The 22,495-nt window shown below is 43.4% G+C and overlaps 1 protein-coding gene across 1 annotated transcript in view; it reads right to left on the bottom strand.

The window, feature by feature from the left end:
* Positions 1 to 22,495, bottom strand: part of SDK1 (sidekick cell adhesion molecule 1) — a 530,463-nt gene that overhangs the window by 329,137 nt on the left and 178,831 nt on the right. Inside the window, exon 4 of the mRNA XM_032606677.1 lies at positions 18,354 to 18,487. Coding sequence (XP_032462568.1) covers positions 18,354 to 18,487 — 134 coding nt within the window. The remainder of the gene's footprint in view (positions 1 to 18,353; positions 18,488 to 22,495) is intronic.

Raw genomic sequence — 22,495 nt, forward strand, 5'->3', positions numbered from 1 at the left:
ACCTGTGGTTGACACCACGTTCTCTTTGCCATGTAGACTCAGACACCCTGTCTGAGCCAGGGTTAAGGGCTGTCCGGGGGTCGATTCCAATGATGCAGAGTGAGGAAGACCAGGGGTGCGTTCCTCACGCTTGGCCAGCACGTCAGCTGGACTGGGCTGCTGGTCTGGTGGGGTAACCGAGACCTTCCTCAAGGTGTTTAGGTGACTTTCCCTGCTTGTTGTATGTGACACATACGCTCAGGGCCCATGGCAGCACAGGTGCCCATGGGCTTGCGATCCCAGTTTCAGCAGCAGGTCTCTCATTAAGCGGCACAAACTCCCAGCCGGCCCCCTGAATTAACTGGAGGCTCACAGCTACTGAGGTCCATGTGGGTTCTCTCTAGGGCAGTCCTTCGCCGGTTTAGTATCAGAATCACCTGGGGAGCTGGCTGAACCACAGGCTCAGGGACCCCGTTCCCAGAGACCCCGCTCAGTAGGTCGGCATCAAGACTCAGGCTCTGAGCATCTAACGGGTGTCCAGGTGATGCCGATACTGCTGGTCCCCAGACCATACTTTGAGCGGCTCTGCTCTAGAGTCTCTGAAGAGCGCTACTCTCTAACTCTGCTGTTCAACCAGCAGCAGCAACTGGGAACTTGTTAGAAATCTTGGTTTTCTCTGTGCATCTGAATCACCTAAGTATCTGGTTAAGATGCAGAATTGGATAAAGTAGCAATGAGATGGAGCTCAACATTTTGCATCTCTAACAAGCTCCCAAGATGATGTGACAATTACTGGACCGAGGACCACACTTCAGGTCTGGCCCCATCCTCTGCGGCTATATAGTAACATCATCTGGAGGTTTAAGAAAAAGTCCTGAAGCAGCCTGGGTGAGTTTCATGGGCATCTAGGGTTAAGAAACAGTGTCATATACTTAAAATATTTTTACTCTATGTCGTTACTTTTCCTATGATTATGTGAAGTGTATTGGCCCAGCACTTTCCTGAGTTTCATGCTACTTGCCCTCTGCCAGTGTATCTCCCATTTTCCCACAGTCCAGGCACCCTTAGTAGGGCAGCCAGGGGTCTTCATCTCCACCCCTCTGCCACCTCCTTCCCTGTTTCAACTTTCATTTCCAAACTAAGCATAGACCTCTCATTACCACTTTCGCTGAACATATGGGCTTTATATATTTTTGCCCATATCAACCACAAAAGAATTTTGAAAAACCATATCCCCTTCACGTATTTTAAGTTTACATTTAAATAGGTAAATTTAATTTCTGGTGTATTTTATAAATTTATTTATTTATTTTGTCTGCGTTGCTGCGCGTGGGTTTTCTCTAGTTGCGGTGAGCGGGGGCTACTCTTCGTTGCGGTGCGTGGGCTTCTTATTGCGGTGGCTTCTCTTGTTGCACAGCAGGGTTCTAGGGGTGTGAGTTCAGTAGTTGTGGCTCACGGGCTTAGTTGCTCCGCGGCATGTGGGATCTCCCTGGACCAGGGCTTGAACCTGTGTCCCCTGCATTGGCAGGCGGATTCTTAACCACTGGGCCAGCAGGGAAGCCCTCTAGTGTATTTTATTTTATTTTATTTTATTTTTTTGCGGTACGCGGGCCTGTCACTGTTGTGGCCTCTCCTGATGCGGAGCACAGGCTCTGGACACACAGGCTCAGCGGCCGTGGCTCACGGGCCCAGCCGCTCCGCAGCACGTGGGATCTTCCCGGACCGGGGCGCGAACCCGTGTCCCCTGCAACGGCAGGCGGACTCTCAACCACTGCGCCACCAGGGAAGCCCCTAGTGTATTTCAAACAAAACTTCAGATCACTATTTTCAATGAATCTAAAGAGACCTGGATTCTACTGTGAAATGATACCTACCGTCACTCGTTTAAAAATCTCCTTTTAATACCTAGAAATTTTACATCCTTCAATCCACGGCAGAACTGTTTTCCACTGTAATATGTGTTATGTCTGAAAGCCTTTTATCACTGTTCCACACTTCTCTACATAAGAAAGGAGAGCTATTTCATTTTTTCAAATTCCTGTGATCCTAAAACTGTAAATGTTAAAAAAAATTTCTGAGTTGGTTATCCATTCTAATTATTATTAATACTTAATAATCAAGCCAATATACATCATTACAAATTTTGAAAAATATTGAATATAAAAAGTAAACTTCTACTGGAAATGCATCTCAGTGAGATGAATGAGACTGTTGTCTGTTTAATTAGTTCACGGCTGAATATTACTTCTGGCTAAAATGAGAAAGTGCTCAGCATCAGTTTTATTTCTAGTTTTGTTTCTATAAATGTATGCACTGAGAAGACTTATTTTCATAAATAAGTAGACGGGAATGGAAGTTTTTTCGTAACAATGTCAGTCACTTCTTTGACATTATTCCTATGGTTATGCCCAAAGTCACATAGTAATTTATCATCAAACATTATTTTTAATGATCTACGGGCTGACAGCTTGATTAGGTCCTCCTTCCATTTTGTTGAAAGTTACAAGCTGTAAGCCACCTGACTTGCAAGAGGATTTCTTACCCAGTTATTAAAGGCATCCACTTTCTCAGCACTGACCCCAATGTTTGAAACGATCCTTTGTCTGGCAGGTGGAGGGCTTGATAGTCCAGAGCAAGGCACCAAAGAACGGTTATTAGCGTTTGGTGGGAGGGATGCTTTCCTTTTGCAACTGAGAAAGGAAGGTGAAGGGTCTGCCCCTGGACTGCCGAGGCTCCTCAGGCAGACCAGTCCAGGAGACAGCACGTGTGTGCGTTTGCGGGTAGAAACTGATTCCCCGAAAAGCATCCATCTCTGAGGGTCCCGGTAGTAACTGAACCCTGAGCTGAAGATCCCGGATCTAGATTAACCCCATCTGTTAGTGGTGAGCAGAGGGGACGTGCCTTTGCCCAAACTAATGCCTGCAGGGACCAGGCAGCAAAAACGACTTCACTGAGCAGTGTGAGACGCTCTCCAACTTCTCTGTCTGCCTTTCATTCACTTCTCTTTGGTAGAGACTGGGCATAGCAAAAGATTTCTCTGCTATGAGAAAGAGAACAGGGCAAACACTATAATAAATGGCACCTGGCTGGTGTCCTTGTTGGGGCCACAGTCCGGGGCAGTTGGGACCCTGGCCAGGTGAGTAAAGGCACACAGGGCGTGAGCAACAGCTACTTAGCTTCAGCTCACCGTTGTCCTGAGGGGGATGTGCGTCCCGCGCCACCAGCTCTTCAGTATTTACATGGAATCTCCTGGTTTCTGAAAGGCTGTTCACATCTCCTGAACAGTCCTATCTGGGCCTCTGCTAGGGCAGAGCCTTGTTCTTGTCTTGGAAGTTGCTATATTCAGTCTGTGAATAGGGCAGCGTCTGCTGACTCCAGGCACTGCTGTTCCCCCCTCAGGGCGGCCTCCTCCCCAGCTCTTCAGCCATCTAAGTCTTATCCAACATGTAGGTCTCAGTTCAGCATCAGACCCTCAGGAAAAACCTTCCCAGTTCCCCCAGACGTGGCTGGGTGCCCCACCCTGGGGTTTCCATAGTGACCTGTGCTTCTCTCTATCATGGCTCACATGCTTGTTTTCATCATTTATTTAATGAGATGACCCTCTCATCCTTGGCTTCCCTAACTGTCCATTGCCTAGCACAAGGCTTGGTGCATAAGAGGTACTCTATAAATCACTGTGGAATGGTCATTAGCATTTGCCGTGTACACCACGCAGGCCTTGCATTGAGCACGTCTTTCGGGCACCATTACTATAGATTATTATAGACCCTGGAGATGTGCAGTGCAGCTGCCCCAAAGGAAAGACTGACCAGTTACGTTTGCTAAAGGAAATTCTCCCCCTACGAACTGCTGCACAGCCACAGACCTTCGGTAACTGAACCTTAGGTATGTATCCCGCTCATACGAACAAGGGGGCCTGGAGTCAAAGTCTTTCTGGTCACTACCAGCCCTCACCACTTCTAGACAAGTCCAGGAGCACGCAGAGATCAAAGATGGGTCACGTGGGTAGTTTCAACGGGAGTTCTTTTTGTACACAGAGTGTTAGGCATTCGTACAGAACTGTCCTGTTTAATATGGTAGTCTCTGGACACATGGGGTACTAAAATTAAAATAAATTGAAATTAATAAAATTAAAAATCCACTTTCTCGATCGCACTAGTCACATTTCAAGTACTCAATAGCCCCACACTGTACAGTTCAAATAGAGAAAATCCCCACCATCACAGAAACTCCCACTGGCTCATGGGCCACAGCGCAAATGCTCCCAGCTCAGTAGCTAATGTGAAAGAACCAACATAAGATTCAGAAACATTTCTCTCCAAAGAGGGCCGTCAACACAAACACCCAATTACCTCAAGAACGAAGAACCTTAATCTCTCGGCTAAAACACCTGCCCCTCACGTAGCTCTAAATCTGCAACAGTTTAACGTTCCACAGTGAATGTTTTCCCAAAACAAAGATCAGTGGGCTCCACAGGAAGACTAGAGCCTCTGCCTCAGGAGCATGAGCTCAACTAAACAAACTGGTCAAACTGGGGAGGTGGCCAATTCGTCCAATAGTTTTTGAAGCCAGAAGAGTTTCTCTCCACTTTTAAATAGCGGCTCATGTATTTTTAAGGTATCGTGAGGCTAACGGCAACGCAGTCAAGGAGTGAACATACCCCACGGATGGCTGGTTTGGACCTCTGACCTAGAGTAATACCCTAGGAAAAGAGCCACAGAGGAGGAAGCAATGGGGAGTGGTTATGGACTGAACTGTGTCCCCCTAAAGTCCATATGTGGAAGCCCTAACCCCCTTGTGACTGGATTTGTAGACAGAGCCTCTAAGGAGGTAATTAAGGTTCAATGAGATAATGAGGTTGGGCCTCAATCTGACAGGACTGGTGTTCTTATTAGAGAAGGAAAAGACGCCAGCCGTCTCTCCATCCCTTTCTCTCTCTACTCTCCTCCCTTTCCCGCTCTCCCCACGGGTGCCCAGAGGACACAGAGAACACGGCCCTCTGCAAGCAGGGAGAGAGGTCTCACCAGAAAGCAACCCTCTGGCACCTGGCTCTTGGAGTTCCAGCCTCCAGAACTATGAGGAAATAAAAGTTATTTAAGCTGCCTTGTCTGTGGTATCTTGTTATGGCAGCCTGAGCTAATACAAGAGCCTTAACTTATATATCTAAGTTACTTTATGTATATAAGTTATGTATATAACTTACACGTAAGTTGTGAGGAAATCAATTTCTACAAATCACATATTGAATGGCTTAGAGATGAAGAACTTATTTTTAATAGTCCATTGGTAAAGCAACTCGTTTTTAAAATTACCGTCTGACATACGGGGCTTGCAGAAAACGAGCACTGCATTATTTCACACGGCTCAGTCAGTTTTGCCCACAGAAGGGCCCCACTCATGAGAATGATGACGCCTACGGCTTGAAGGCTATAATCCCACTGACTTGTTGTATTTATTTCCGACATAATCCATCTCTTGAAAATTTTCCATATTTTCTCTATAAAAGCCCACACTAATAGTCATATAAATAAGAACCATTGTGAACTCTTTTCAAAAGTTGCTTCAGAGACTTCCCTGGTGGTGCAGTGGTTAAGAATCCACCTGCCAATGCAGGGGACACGGGTTCGAGCCCTGGTTCGGGAAGATCCCACATGCCACGGAGCAACTAAGCCCGTGCGCCACAACTACTGAGCCTGCGCTCTAGAGCCCGCGAGCCACAACCACTGAGTCCGCATCCTGCAACTACTGGAGCCTGTGCTCTGCAACAAGAGAAGCCACCACAATGAGAAGCCCGTGCACCCCAACGAAGAGTAACCCCCCGCTCGCTGCAACTAGAGAAAGCCTGCACACAGCAACGAAGACCCAATGCAGCCAAAGATAAATAAATAAAATTATTTTTTTTAAAGTGTTGTTTCAACACACATTTTGCATATATTAACTTCATCTTTACCAACGCTATTTTTATAGCAGGCGAAGGACTAGAAATGGAAGTGGCAGAAACTCAGGGTGTGTGGGAAGACATCCATTCCCCAACTTCCCCATATTAAAAGTGCTTGCTTGTCTTCTCGTCCCACCAAAGTAGGCTCTGATGGCAGAAACCAGTCTGCCTTGACCATCAGTATATTCTCAATGCCCTGCATAGTGCTGGCACTTACCAAGTACTCAATAAGTATATGTTGAGTGAAGGAAATAATGGATGATGGATGGATGAACATTCTGGAAGAATCCGGGACTTAGTACATGTTTTGGGATAGGTAAGAGCTGGGAACACAGAAGGGCAGTGAGATGACTTTGTATGGAACTGAGAAGAAGAACCTGCATTATAAATTAGCCTGTGTCCTTGTACTCCCCAAGGGGCAGGGAGGACAAGGACACAGGCTAATTTAATTTCCAACTGAAAATGTCCAGCAACACCACGGGTTCTGTTCTCAGGGCCCGACGTCCCGATCGCTGGGTCAGACGGGCAAGCTTTGTCCCCTGTCACCAGGAGCTGCATAATCTCTTGGAGGAGGGAGAGACAGACACAGAGGGAAGCCGGAGACCAGTGAACCAAACAAAGTCACTAAACAGAGAAAAGTCAATAATTGAAGAGATGCACAGGGGCAAGTCTCCCATTTTAGGGCATCTTTGCTAAATCAGGCAAAGAAGTTAAAAACTTAGAAGATAATCCGGATTTTAGAGTCACAGTGGACTTGAAATGATTCATCCAACTTTCCACTTCGCAAGGACTGAACACCGAGAAATGTCTGGAGAGAACATCTGACCGAAGGTGATACTTAAAGTCACAGAATCAACGAGTCCTCCAAGGAGAAGTAAACAGCAGAAAAACAAATAAAACATTGCACCCAAGGACTAGACAATGGAGAGTCCTCACACGTGGGGGTGAGGAGAACCAAAAAGAGCTAGAAACACCCAAAGAAAAGGAGCTGGAGGGAGAACAAGAGCACAGGCAGTGAGAAGGTACCTGAGAAGCCAAAGGTGGGGAGAGATGAAGGAAAGGAGAGTACAGATAGTGGCCCACTGCACAGGGCGAAGAATGCAGACAGGGAAAAAAGCAATGCATTTGGTTCCTAATTGCTTCATTCATTCACTGAATGAGTCTTTACGGAGTCCCTATTGCTTTTCATGTATCCTTCTAGCTGCGTGGGAAAACAGACAAAAGTCCCTGGCCTCGTGGAACTTCCGTTCTGGTGGAGATAAGACAGTACACATAAAGAGATGAGGTTGTGGGAGATGCCGACTTGCTGGGCGACGCTCAAAGCGGAGACCAGGGGAGCAGACAACAGGACAGAAGTTGCGATGGTCCTCAGTCACACCGAGCCCCGTCCTACGGCAAATCTCCTCTTCTTAATTATCTCACTGGTGCCGCACCTCTCCATACACGAAAGGGAAGGTGAACGTTCGGCTAACAATGCTCTTCTGACCTCGGAAGCAAAATTAATTGCACCCTCGCCTGTGCTTCCACGTTTTCTACCGAAGTCCGTTTCATTTGGCATTTAACACACTGTATTCTTGTCATTTGTTCATGGATCTGCCTCTCCTCAAGAAAAAGCAAGCTCAGGAAAGGCAAGAACCATGTGTCTCATTCATTTAGTCTCCTCAGTGTCAAGCACAATGCCTGGTAGATATGAGATGCTCAGTGTTTCTGACCAAATACCAGAAAGGAAATCTGAATTTTTTTAAATGGGGGGGTTACACATTTTGGAACAAAAATGAGACATGAAGACCCTAAAAGTCAAAGGGAACGACCCTGCAGCACTTCTGACTGCTTTTCCTCAGGTATACAGGGATGAACACAGAAATGGTGTAGGGGTGACTCCAGAACAGAGAAGTATGCAAGCTGTTCCCATAATGATGGTAAGGCTACTTTTCTATGCATCCTTGAGTGTTCTTCCAGGCTAGGGTGATATTCAAAATACTCAATGACCACCATGCCCACATGGTAGTGGTACCAACCAATTAACACAGAAGCCAGTGGAGGCACAATGGTTTCATATCCAGTCCTTCAGGTGCAGGCTTCAGAGGTGGATACAATCCAGCTAATCTCAATGCCAATGGAGAGTTCAAGGCTTTTCATCAAGGACATGCTTTCTGTCACAATTTTTTTAAACGTTGTAACTCAAATGAACAAAGAAATGAAAGGCTCTAAATATTTCCTATTCATTTCTTTATGATAGTAATATTTCTGCATAATTTTTTTCTGAGGCCATTTTCTCTATTCGGTTTGGTCTTCCTGAGTAGACCAAAGACATGTGAAACCCCTGAAACTCTCTCAAATGAGCTAATAACCAAAGGTCAACCTCTTTGTATGGTTTTCCTGCATAGATCATTCTGACTAATCAGTGTGCTTCCCAAAGTCGTAAGGAAAGGAAAGGCAGAAGGCTGAATCCTGGAGCACATCTGTGCTGGAAACCTTCCCAAACGAAAGCAAATCTTTGTGCGATTCAGCCCTGTCTGAATTAATATAGCCATGGAGTGACACGCTGACAGGGAGATATACTAGCGTGTGCAACAATCGTTCAAGGAAAGTGAAAGGAGGATAGTGCGGGACACTTAATACCAGATGGGATGCAGCTCAACAAACTCCATTATCAGTAAAACAGGCAAACAAACGACCAACCCGCTCCACGGGGTCAGCTGAACGCGTTGCCACCACTGACATTTCAAGTTCTAACTCCTACTCCGAAGTCCAAGTCGGGGACCAAAATGAAAAAATTGTCGTTCTTTCAAGTCTTTCACTAGAGTTTATGTACTTCTGGCTTTTTGCTTGTATCTTGTTCCCTCGGAAAATCACACAGTGCGGCCTTCAGACTCGCCAGAGGGTCGTTCATGTCTATAACTAAGGTGAACCAGAAAATCCCCAGCTCACTTTTTTATGATTTTATAAAACTATGCAGAATAAGAGTCCTCAGGATCCACCTTAAGAAGCTACACTTGCCAGATACTCCAGGGCCAACAGCAAGTTACACTGACAATCAGAAGTCACACTTCTTAACGCTCTCTGACGACCTGCTCTGCCACATATAGAGCTACACCAGGCTGTGAGTGTGGGAACTGATTTTGTGCCCAGAAGGACATTTCTGAAGATCACAAAAGGTAAGAGGGTATAAGCAGAATAGTCACCTGAAATAACAGAGACTCACAGGCAGAGACCATTGCTAAGAACTCACTGATCGGAGCACAGAGAGTCTACATCTTAAGATAAATTCCTGGCTTCTATTATTTCTCATATGAATTCCATCTTTTTTTTAACATCTTTATTGGAGTATAATTGCTTTACAATGGTGTGTCAGTTTCTGCTGTATAACAAAGTGAATCAGCTATACATATATCCCCATACCTCTTCCCTCTTGCGTCTCCTTCCCACCCTCCCTATCCCACCCCTCTACATCTCAGAATCAAAGTGTTCTTGGAAAAGTGGGGAATCCGGCACTTTGGATCTGGTAATGGTCTTCACAGGAGCTAAGTGGACTTTCACTTTAACAATACTTTAAACAATTTTCTTAAGGCTTGATTTAATATTCTCAGCTACCGTGCAAAGATCTCCAATTTTACTTACGTGCTGTAATTGCCTTCTATAAGAGCCTTCTAGAACATCATTTATCGTGCTCAGTAATAAAACATTATGACTAAGTGGTAAAGGTAGGTCTGAGCCGTTATCAGAAGGTGACCAAACGTTAGGCTGCACACACAAAGCAGCAACCAGACTGAGGACTTTCAACATGATTTTAAAGATCGAAAACAATTCTGCACTAAAGTAGTCTACAAGCTGGAGTTCGAAAACCTCAAGAACTCTTAAGGAAGAGAAGCTAACCGGATGCCTCTGAATGAACAGATTCAGAACATTGAACTCGTTCATAAAAGCAAAGAGTACTGGGAAGTGTACGTCATTTGTATTCGATGACTGAGAAAATTGTATTTACAACTAACAGCTAGTTCTGTGGTCTCATCTCAGCCGATAACCATTACTTTGCTCGAGGTTTCCCCAAACAAGATGTATAAAGAATAGATGTTAAAGTTCATAAAATGATTGTAAGGAAAATTCAGTTTTCTATCCCCTTTGTCTGTGCCCTCTAAATATTTCTTATCTTTCCATATCAATTATAGTGTCAGAGAAATCAGACAAAGTACTTCAGTGAATGTAATATCCAAAGTGATCAGAGCTAGGAAGATACTTACTGCATGAGTAAGTTAAAATGCTGAGTCACTCTCCATATAAGGTTTGAAATGTTATGCTTCCATATTATGAGCCTAGAGTGAAATGATCTTGAATTCTCAGGCACCTAAATTCAGGATGTGGCTGAAGACTGGACCCAGAGCCAAGGGTAAAAGTCGTTAGGGTCACTTCTATGTACAGTTCTAAAACCGCCACAATTAAGGCAGCCCTGCGTTTAAATATCTGAATATAATCGTTTAAATTGGTATGGTTAACAAAGGGGCAGGAGGAGAGGTGGTCTGGAGAAATTATGAAAGTTGAGTTCTGGCATCAAAACAGAAGCTCTCGCTTTTTAAAGCACAGCCAAGCTCCTCTGAGGCCGGGTGGGTAAGAGCTCTTGATGGAGAATCTCCAGTGCAAAAGGAGGGCTGACTCGGAGGACGGCTACTCTTCCCGAGTTTGGCCTTTTCCTTGGGCTTCCCTCATCTGTACACATGTTGGCACCAAGGGCTCGCCCAGCCTCCTTCCAGGAGAAACGAGGGGGTTTGGGAGGCAAATAAACCTTGACTTGAATTCTCAGCTCCCCGTTTACTATTCTTGGGATTTCCATCACTAACCTAACTTAGGGCCTTGGTGCCCTCAGCTTTGAAACAGGTTGGTCGTTAAGGCACAGGGCTAATGTGGAAGGAAGGTGCACGTGAACGCCTGTCACCAGCTCAAAGAGCACCAGTGCCCTTCCTCTACCTATGCCCTTGGGGAATCACTTAACAGCTTATTTGTAAATTCTCTTCAAATCTGATACAGCTTAGAACAGCTTTGCTCTTATATCACCTAAAACTCTCACTTCCACAGTTCCAGGTGACATATAAAGGTTTTCAACACAGATTTGAAGAACCGCAAAGACTATAATTTCCAGTGTATTTTAATATTCTAGTATATTTTAGTAATATACACTACTGCAGCACTCTTTTACATGTATCCGAAGGAACCTGAGTATTTGCTAGAGCAGGTCTAAGGATCTGATGCAGAGCATCACCCATTTAAACGATACATGAACAGGCACGGATTTTTAATATCAGGAAGTTTCCATCATTTCTGTTTTTCTTCCTGAACTGGTATTTCCATTCTACTCCTCCCACAGAATTTTATCTTAATTTACTATATTTAAGGATTCGAAGTATTTTATTGGTCACCCTACCATAGCCTCTGAAAAATATATGTATATCAATTAAAAATTCCCAGCAACCATATGACTCTGCGCTGGGGTTAAAAAAAAAAAAACCTTCTTGGATTGAGTTATTGCTACAATTATTATTTGCAGTCTGTAAAAGATAAATACGTGTATAACAAATTTTCACGAATATTATATATAAAAGAAAAAAAATCACTGGAAATGCATCTCTCCGTGAGACGAATGCAAAGTTTACCCTAATTCTAATCCTACTTTTCTTTTTTGTAGAAATAACTGCTGGGAAATTTTGCTCATAGCAAAAAGTAGATGAGAACGAAGGGACTTTTGTTATAGAAATATCTCTTAACTGTTTAAACACCTCTGAGTATACCAAAAGTCACAGGGTAACTTATTAGTTAGGATAGACCACTTTTTGTTCCGATAACAAATAAACCCTGAAATCTCAGTGCTTAGCACACCACGTTTTATTTCCCACTTATATTGAGTCCCGTTCAGCCGGGGTGATTCTCCAGGGCTGTTCTTTCCATGCACTAATTCAGCCTCTGGGCAGCTTCTACCTGGCGGCCTACCATCTCCATGTGTGGCCCGGCCACTGTGGGCCCCAGGGGGAAGGCAGAGCATGAAGGTGACTTGCTGGCTCTTAAACACATGGCCTGGAAGTGACACACTCCCTTCTACTCCACATTCAGTGGAGTTAGTCAGTGGCTCCAAACTGCAGGTGGGCTGGAAATGTCTTCTTCTCCTAAGAGCAAGGGGACTTTCTGTCACTTAGCAATCAATCACCAGAAATCATCTGTAATAAAACGTCAGCTGACAATGCATTTGGATGTTGCCTCATTTGGTAGACAGCAGGGAATTGAAAACTCCCGATTTATAAAATGATTTATTTCCCAGTTACTAGAGCACTTCACTTTCCCAGTTCTGACACTGATATTTAGAATTATCCCTTTGTTTGGCACCTGGAAGTTTGTAGCCTCAGATAATGCCTGTACTAAAGATTCGGGATGGATGTGACATGTGCCCATAAGAGAAGAGCCCCCTGACACACAGCCATCCTCAGGATGATCTGATTTTAATTTTTTTAATTTTCTAATTTATTATTATTTTTTTTGGCCTCGCTGCAGCTTGCAGGATCTTAGTTCCCCAACCTGGGATTGAACCTGGACCTTGGCAGTGAGAGCGTCAAGTCCTAACCGCTGGATCGCCAGGGAATTCCCAGGATGATCTGATTTTAGAAAGCGTATAAGAAATCACCTGGAAACAATTGTCCTGAGAATTATACATGCCTGCTCACCCTCTTGGAGACCTGTGTGCACCCTGAGGGGTACTCATAGCCCGATCTGAAGTGTTGCTTTGGGAGAGTGAGGACGTTGGGCATCTTAAATGTGTTCAAAAGTTGAGGGCAAATCACAATTCATGGTTTAACCCGATGCCCTAAGACTTACCAAGGGTGAAATGAGGCTGAAATGTCACAGAGGGGAAAAGAAAGACAGACTGGGATGAGGAGAGACGGGAATTCCATGGAAAGAACATGAGTAGAAAACAAAAATAACCCAGTTTTGTCTTGTGGAGGTGGGAAGAGAATTAGGGCCTCATTATTTTTTAATCACTTTGTCCTTTTTTTCTCAAGTCTGGTTGAGAATCCCCAGCTGTACTCTTCTTCTGAACCTCATTCACCACCATTTATACATACACTGGGTTCGGAAACAAACTATTAGGACTGGCATTTTCATTTCTGTCTTTGAACTGAAACCATAAGAAGAAAACAAATCCCTAATGCAGATGAGGTCTATCAGTGGGATGGCTCCGTCACATTTTGCATGCAAGCTGCCCCAAGGGACATCTAAAAATTCTCATTTTCAAGGTACATAGGATGCCTTCCTACATCTGTTTGCTTTCAGAACTTTCCAATGGGCTGTGGTTTCACTTTTGCCCGGTAGGTGGATTTACGTATTTGTGTACTTAATTTTAACTAAACTAACTCTCACAGGGTAGATAACTGGATACAAAAGTACACCTGGGAAGAAATCACAGATGTGAGTTACTCACAAGTCTAGCACAAATGAGCGACACAGACACAAATGGCAACATTGACACCTGTGCTCTTTATCAGCCACATTCCAGGACAAACGGTCCTCTGTAATCAGATGTTGGAAGAACTTGTCCAGAGAAAAACTATCAGGAAGACCAAGTAAAGTATGGATTTTCATTCACAAACCGTATATTGTGCTGTGAGACATGAACTAAAGACAGAATGAAACTTTCATGATTAACAAGATACCGTTTATTTCACCTTTCAGTATTTCACCTTTTTGTATGATAGCTAAACACTCATACTTTATAAACAGCTCAGTACGCATATACCAGGGGTGAATGTCAAGGCCTCCTTACTGATGGTGTGCCTATAAGAAGGCTTCAGAGACCACAGCCTAGACTTAGCTCCTTCCATAAGCAGCTCCGGGAGGTCTGGGCAGAGCATGTCTTATGCTTCATTACATACCCTACTTAGCAGGTCGATACATGCTAAATGATCAAACTCATTATTCTACTGTAAAGTACACGTCCTGTTTATGTTTCTGAAAATTCTGGCAGTAAAGTACCATTTACCCTATAAAGCCATAGCTGGATCTGAAACCGGTCATTTATAATATAGACACTGCCTCAGGATTGCTCTTTAATAACATTTCAAACCGTTCCTACGGCTTTGGCCATCCAACTCATGTCAAAGAACAACTGAAAGGCTTATGCCTGGCCCTTCTCTCGCTGTAATGTTAGAAGCATGAAAAAAATAAGACAGAATTTTATCCGGGCACACAAAAGCCATGTTTTACAGGGCAGTCCTCTTGGACGACTGTTCCTAGACATTATTCTCAGGAATTCACTTTCGACTACTAACCACACATGAGGTCTGCAGTTAAATTAGAATTATAGAGGACAAAAGAATGTTAAGTGGTCGTCAGAATTGAAAGCAAAGGTTTGCCAGCCTGAAGGAGGATCAGTTGAAATGATACCCCATCTGCAAATGTTGTTTGAGGAGCAGACATTTGAGCAGTCATTTCTTTTCTAATTTAAGCTTCGTCTCCAGCAGAGAATCTCATTACGCTGGACATTCCGAAGATTGGGTCAGAGCTGATGATGTGTCTAAGGTATGTACAATGGCATTTAAACAATAATTAGTTAATCCCTGTACAGAATTCTTCTCGTCTTCAAAAGGAAACTCTCATTTACATATTAATTCAGTTCGGAAGACCTGATCCACACAAGTTAACTCAATGTAAAATCTTTAAAGTGAAAACCAAAAACAGGTTGGCAGGTGCATAAAGCTTCCCTGAGTTTGACCTCAGAATGGAAATGTGTACTCTCAGGCGAGTTCACCCCATTCTTTTTCTGGTGTGCAGCTGAGCCACGGGAGCCAGCGATGAAAAATTCATGCAGGGTTCTTCGGCAGTCCCACCTATGGCCTTAACATCTGCTGGCTTCACGTCACATTAAAACTTCAAAGTGAATCCACTCCCGCGATGGTGGCAAGCTTTCACTGGGAGCAGGAGAATGGATAGCTCAGAGAAGTCCTCTCCTTCCTGACAGGAAATACCTGTGCAGAACATGCTGTAACTTACCCTCTTAACCATATAAAAGGGCGGGGGGGGAAGTTAAGGGATAGTAATGCACAAAACAGCAGGCGGTACCATGACGGGGCTGCATTTCGCTTCTAATTGTCATGCATTTAAAACATTTTATTTATTTTTATCTCAACCGTCTTTATCTTTTGCTTCCCATAAGCGTCAAGTGCAGCCAGAATATTCAGCAACTGAAAAGGTGGTGAGGTTTTGAACTCTCAAGTACACAGGGGGTTGGGAAAATCTGTCATCTCCTCCTGTCAGCTGCGGGATAGCGCATCACGCACTTTGATGTCTCGAGGCAGGGCTGGCCCTGGGTGCTACTCCACCTGACGCGAGGCTGTCCCTGCAGGAGGAGCGGTTTACTACGACGACTGCAAACAGGAGGCGGGCCGCATAGCACTTTCCACTTTGAAATTAATCACAGTGCAATCCACCAGGAGTTTAATTTCCAGTACCCTACCACCTTGATCGCATTCACTACAGAGATGTTCCCTACTTTATTCTCCTGATGCCAAGGGAAAATTTATCATCGTTAAACGATAATTGGCTATAATATCTTTAGCTTCTTCAGAATTGCTGGCTGGCAAGTTTTTAAAATTTTTCATCAATCTTGTTTGGTGTTTTTACAAAGCCTACATTAGAAAAAAAAAAAGATGTCTAAGCCTGCAGAACACACTGTATCTTACTACCTGCGTGAATAGGTCTTGAGAGTACCTAATTTCATAATAGATCTGGTGGGGCTGTGCACCCTCCGTATTTCACGGCCTCACACGGTGCTGGCAGGGAAGTCCTGAACTGCAGTTTCCCCCCTTACAGCGTTCGTTGCAGTCCAGAAAGGGGCAACTTTAAACAATTAATTCTGGGGAATTCCCTAGCAGTCCAGGGGTTAGGACTCGAGCTTCCACTACAGGGTGCAAGGGTTCAATCCCTGGTGGAGGAACTAACATCCCACAAACCGAGTAGCATGGCCGAAAAGATGAAAACATAAGTAAATAAAAATGAAAATAAATAAACAGGGACTTCCCTGGTGGCACAGTGGTTAAGAATCCGCCTGCCAGGGTTCGATCCCTGGTCCAGGACGGTCCCACATGTCGCGGAGCACCTAAGCCCGTGCGCCACAATTACTGAGCCTGCGCCCTAGAGCCCATGCTCCACAACGAGAGAAGCCACCGCAATGAGAAGGCCGCACACCGCAACAAAGAGCAGCCCCCGCTCGCCGCAACTAGAGAAAGCCTGCGCACAGCAACAAAGACCCAACGCTGCCAAAAATAAATAAAGTTTAAAAAAAGAGACTATTTAAAATAAATAAATAAATAAACAATCAATTCTGGGGTCTTCTGCAGATTTATCAAGATTTCTGATCTTTAGAGGTTTTCAAAATAGAATTTTAGTGAGAAGATGCATGACTGGGTGCCCTTTAAATTTTAGGTAAATCTAACACATCCACAGTGAGGTTCACCCAAGAATTAAAATAAGGCCGTTTCCTCAACCTCCTTACTTGTCACATTTTACCTGGTCCCCATAAAAAGCAGAGAACACAGACGGGGACAGAATGCAGGTTTTCTCCTAAGATTTAAAATAAGTCCGTGCATACCATCAGCTTCTTTATATCTCACCTTCTACACATTTTACCCAGCACCAATGAAAAGATAAAACTACACAAGGAAACGAAATGCAACGCAGTTAATTATAATATTTATGGGCTGCTTCCAATATGCTTCTTGCTTAGATGCTGAAATTATTAAAAAATTTACATATTCCAATTACCTAACGCATGGTATGGCGTTAGTACGGCAACTTACAAATTCACTGTATTCCTTTTATTTTCTACTGGCTTTGTAGAGTGGGCATGTAGGAAACTACTAGGTGCAGACTATTTCATACCTTCGTGATGTTAGCATCAAGCTAACCAGAATGTTCGTGGAATTTTTTTCCCCCTCTTCTAATAGACTAAGGTCAATTTTTGTGTTTCTGACTCAGAATTCCACCAATTTGACCTATTATTATCCTGGTATGTATATTACAACTGAGTGCTGAATCAGATTTGCTAAACAGAATAAATGGCTCTAATTATAAAAGTTGGAAGTCATTAAAATTATCACAATATATTTAATAACAAAATTTCCATCTTTTATTATTAATGCTGAAAAACCTCCATAAATCACTATGATTCTTGATTCATAGGGTCCTTTAAATAGCAGTACAACATGCACTGGACTCTGTGTGCCCTACACCTAATCAGTGGACACAACTCGCTGAAGTACCACAAAGGCCCCGCTGATGGCCAACCTGTACCGCCTGCGGTCTGGGGCTGAGGACTCAACTCCTAGAAATTAGGAGCTGGTGGCAGGGTGGTGGCCACCTAGGAGCACTTGCCGGGCAGGTGCGGGGCATGTGGGAGCACACGCAGTTAATGCCCACCGTCTACTGACCGTGGTGCTGTTAACCCAGTAAACTCTATTAGGCCTAAAGCAACTGTATCCCTCAAGGACCAGGAGAAGCAAACACTACGGTCTATCCCGCATATGAAACAAAACTTTTCAAACTACCCGAAGAGGAAAGCCATTCTTTCAAGGTGGTTTTTAAAAACATGACATCTACCTCCATACAGACAAATCCACTTAACTCACTCTTGTATGACATGATCATAATATTTTGAAATCTACCATGACTATTTCCCAACTGTATTTTCTCAACAGCATAATCACTGCATTTCATACCATGAAGCTTCACGCTGCAGACATTTGGTGGCATCTCTGAGACGCACCTTTTGCTCTCTTTTAGCTCCGAGTTCTTGCTTCTGGTCATTTACCCCTTCTACGGCAATCAACTCTTCCTAGTAGAATTTCTGGAGCCTTCTTTCAAAGGCCAAATATTTAAACTAAGTTGCCTAAACCAAAACATCCTTAAATCAACTGAACATTTAACTGTGATGTGTGTGTATTTTCTTCATGACCTGGGCTTTTAGTTACTCTTAAGATATACTCCTAATTTTAACACAACTTAGTATATATATTTTTTCTCAAAGATTTTTTTTTTTAATTAAAGTAAAAGAACATAACCTGTGGCCTAATCTAGTCTCAAGTTTCATGGATACAACCCCTTATAAGCCAGAAGATGTTTTGTTGTTGTTAAAAACCATACACATTAACAGAGTACAAAAGCAAAAATGTTATTTTAAATTCCCCCAAACAAATAAGATCCTGTATTTAGAATTAGTGGTCAGATTCACATTTTCTGCCTATCAGTTCAAAGAAAGCAACTATAGACATTGGATCAATACTGAACCATAACCACTAACCCAGAGAGGTAAGATTTATTGCAAAATGCTCCATGAGATGGTGGTTATTAATTACATCCAGAATTCACTGCTTTCACAACGACCATGTGGGATTTGGGCACTCACCTGCTATGCTCAGGTGAATGAGAGGGCTGGTCTTGTTCTCCCCGTTCCTCTCGTTGACGGCCTGCACGTAGTAAGCCCCTGCGTCGCTGGCCGTCGCTGCCAGGATCACCAGCTGGTTCTCCAGCGTGATGGCTCTGCGTCAGGGAAGAAAAGAGACAGTGTCGAGGCCGGTCCATGGAGCTTCGTATTTGTAAGACAGATTAATTTACCAGGCCGACCATAAGGGAATGTCCAGAGTTGTTATTGTTGTTGCTGTTTTAAAGGTTAAAAAAAGATCTGGAAGGACAAAAACAAATCCCCAGGCCGACCTGAGGAAAGAGGTGGCGGCTGAGCCTGCTGAGGTCCAATGCTGCGCTGGCTTCTGCCAGGGGCCTGGGAGCCCCAGGCGCCATGTCCGTACTACCCTGGTTGTGCAGAAGACGGCCTTTTGGAACATACACATCCGGAGTTTGTTGCAACTCAAAGGTTCCTCTGGGAATTCGTAACAAGACAGGTTAGAAGAAACTCTGGAAGAGCTGGCCTTTTTCTTTCAGGCAGGGCTCCGTGATCACACTGGACCACCAAACCCTGGACCCAGGGCGACGAAATTTATTGTGATTTCTCCACTCCCAGGGAGCCTCATTAGAGATTTTGTACATCTATTTATAGACTGACGGGTAGAAGAAAATTTGTTAGTGGGCACAGTGCTGACCTCTTCAACTCAATTTCCCCATAATTACTAACCCCAGGGCTGCATATTCTCCACCTCTGCTATCTCTCCACGCCCTCAGGTGCTGACCAACAGTCTAGGTGATCATCCCTGAACCCTTCTCATATATTCCAATTCTACTGTGAAAAGGAACCTCTGAGACACATTTGGCCCACCCTCCTTCTCTTAAGAAATGAGAAAACAGAGGATCAGAGAGGTTAAGTTGTTTTTCCAAGGTAAAACAGCAAGGTAACAATACCAGAGGGAGGACTAGGTCTTCTCACGGGTAGACTGGTGCTCTGCCAACCATACCATACACAGACTCTCGCCCTTACTTATTTAAAAGAAGAAGAGGAAGAAGAAAAACAGCAAAGACACAAATTCCATAAATCCAAATAATCTTTCAGTAAATGGGTGCCCCAGTATCCTTTGCTCATGTTATAGTTCTATATTCTTTTTACTAGTTAAGGAGGTTGCGGGGTAGAACCTGCTAAAAATCGAAAACAAAAAAAACAAAGGTAAGTGATCTTCTCCTTGGCTGGTGAAGTGCACTTTGAGGGTCAGACACATTCTGAGCACCAAAATGTCATTTAGCCTACACTCTCATGCTCAAAACACTAGGAAACTCCTGGGACCCGGGAGTCCCACAACTGCGTCACTCTATGGATGAACAGTTTTGTTTGTTCATTTTTAATGCTAGATAGTCATAGCCCTTCTAGAGTCAGCTAAACTAAGATCTCTATTCTAGTAACATAAAAAAAACACGCAGGATGTAAAACCGGGGCCTCAGATGTAAATTCGGTCCTCAGACGTAAAACTGGGGTCACTGATGTAAATCCGTGACCTCGGATGTGAATCCGGGACGCAGATGCCTGTCAAGCCCAGGTGGAGTCCCTGGAGCGCTGGGCGGTGCGGGCAGCACAGATGGCCCGGCTCTGACCCTGAGGACACCAGTCCACCACTCTGCCCCTCCGGCAGCTCTGGGTCCCCATTGCCACGCACCAGCCAGGTGGTTCCAGGGATCTGGATGTCCGTGTCTTTGGGGGACCATTACTTCGCCTGCCACATGCTTGTGGGATCTTGGTTCCCAGGCCAGAGGTTGGGACCGAGCTTCTGTGGTGGGAGCTCCAAGTCCAAACTGCTGGACTCACAGAGAACCTCAGACCCCAGGGAATATCAATCGGAGTGAGGCTGCCCAGAGGTCCTCCTCTCAGCACCAAGATCCAGCTCTACCCAACTGCCTGCAAACTCCACTGCTGGACGTCTCAGGCCAAACAACCAGTAAGACAGGAATATAGCACCATCCATCCAAAAAAAAAAAAAAAAAAAAAATGAAACAACAAAAAAAATATGTTACAGATGAAGGAGCAAGATAAAAACCTACAAGACCAAATAAATGAAGATGAAACAGGCAACCTACCTGAAAAAGAATTCAGAGTAATGATAGTAAAGATGATCCAAAATCTCAGAAACAGAATGGAGAGAATACGAGAAATGTTTTAGCAAGGATCTAGAAAGAACAAAAGAGTAAAACAAACAGCGATGAACAACACAATTACTGAAATTAAAAAATACTCTAGAAGGATCAATAACAGAATAATGGAGGCAGAAGAACGGAGAAGTGAGCTGGAAGACAAAATGGTGGAAATAACTGCCAAGGGGAAGAATAAAGAAAAAGGAATGAAAAGAACTGAGGACAGTCTCAGACCCTCTGGGACATTAAACACACCAACATTCGAATTATAGGGGTCCCAGAGGAAGAAGAGAAAAAGAAAGGGTCTGAGAAAATATTTGAAGAGATTAGAGTCGAAAACTTCCCTAACACGGGAAAGGAAACAGTCAATCAAGTCCAGGAAGCACAGAGAGTCCCATACAGGATAAACCCAAAGAGAAACATGCCAAAACACATATTAATCAAACTATCAAAAATTAACTACAAAGAAAAAATATTAAAAGCAGCAAGGGAAAAGCAACAAATAACATAAGGTTAACAGCTGATTTTTCAGCAGAAACTCTGCAAGCCAGAAGGGAGTGGCAGGACATATTTAAAGTGATGAAAGGGAAAAAACCTACAACCAAGATTACTACTACCCAGCAAGGACGTCATTCACATTCGATGGAGAAATTAAAACCTTTATAGATAAGCAAAAATTAACAGAATTCAACACCACCAAACCAGCTTTACAACAAATGCTAAAGGAAGGAAACACAAGAGAAGGAAAAGACCTACAAAACAAACCCAAAACAAATAAGAAAATGGTAATAGGAACCTACATATTGATAAGTACCTTAAATGTAAATGCATTAAATACTCCAACCAAAAGACACAGACTGGCTGAATGGATGCAAAAACAAGACCTGTACATATGCTGTCTACAAGAGACCCACTTCAGACCTAGGGACACATACAGACTGAAAGTGAGGGGAGGGAAAAAGATATGCAATGCAAATGGAAATCAAAAGGAAGCTGGAGAAGCAATTCTCGTATCAGGCAAAATAGACTTTAAAATAAAGACTATTACAAGAGACAAAGAAGAACACTACATAATGATCAAGGGATTAATCCAAGAAGAAGATAGAACAATTGTCCAAGAAGAAGATATAACAATTGTAAATATTTATGCACCCAACATAGGAGCACCTCAATACATAAGGCAAATGCTAACAGCCATAAAAGGGGAAATCAACAGTAACACAATAATAGTCAGGGACTTTAACAGCCCACATCCACCAATGCACAGATCATCAAAAATGAAAATAAATAAGGAAACACAAGCTTTAAATGACACATTAAACAAGATGGACTTAATTGATACTTTTAGGACATTCCACCCAAAAACAATAGAATACACTTTCTTCTCAAGTGCTCATGGAACACTGTCCAGGATAGACCATACCTTGCGTCACAAATCAAGCCTTGGTAAATTTAAGTAAACGGAAATCGTATCAAGTATCTTTTCCGACCACAATGCTACGAGACTAGGTATCAATTACAGGACAAAAACTGTAAAAAATACAAACACATGGAGGGTAAACAATACACTACTAAATAACCAAGGTATCACTGAAGAAATCAAAAGAGAAATCAAAAACTACCTAGAAAACAAATGACAATGAAAACACAAAGATCCAAAACCTATGGGATGCAGCAAAAACAGTTCTAAGAGGGAAGTTTATAGCAATACAAGCCTACCTCAAGAAACGAGAAAAATCTCAAATAACAACCTAACCTTACACCTAAAGCCATTAGAGAAAGAACAACAAAAAACAAAACCCAGGGTTAGCAGAAGGAAAGAAATCATAAGATCAGATCAGAAATAAATGAAAAAGAAATGAAGTAAATGATAGCAAAAATCAATAAACCTAAAAGCTGGTTCTTTGAGAAGATAAAACAAAATTGATAAACCTTTAGCCAGACTCATCAAGAAAAAAAAGGGAGAAGACTCAAATCAAC

This window comes from Phocoena sinus, chromosome 15 (assembly GCF_008692025.1).
Source record: "Phocoena sinus isolate mPhoSin1 chromosome 15, mPhoSin1.pri, whole genome shotgun sequence".
Classification (NCBI taxonomy): domain Eukaryota; kingdom Metazoa; phylum Chordata; class Mammalia; order Artiodactyla; family Phocoenidae; genus Phocoena; species Phocoena sinus.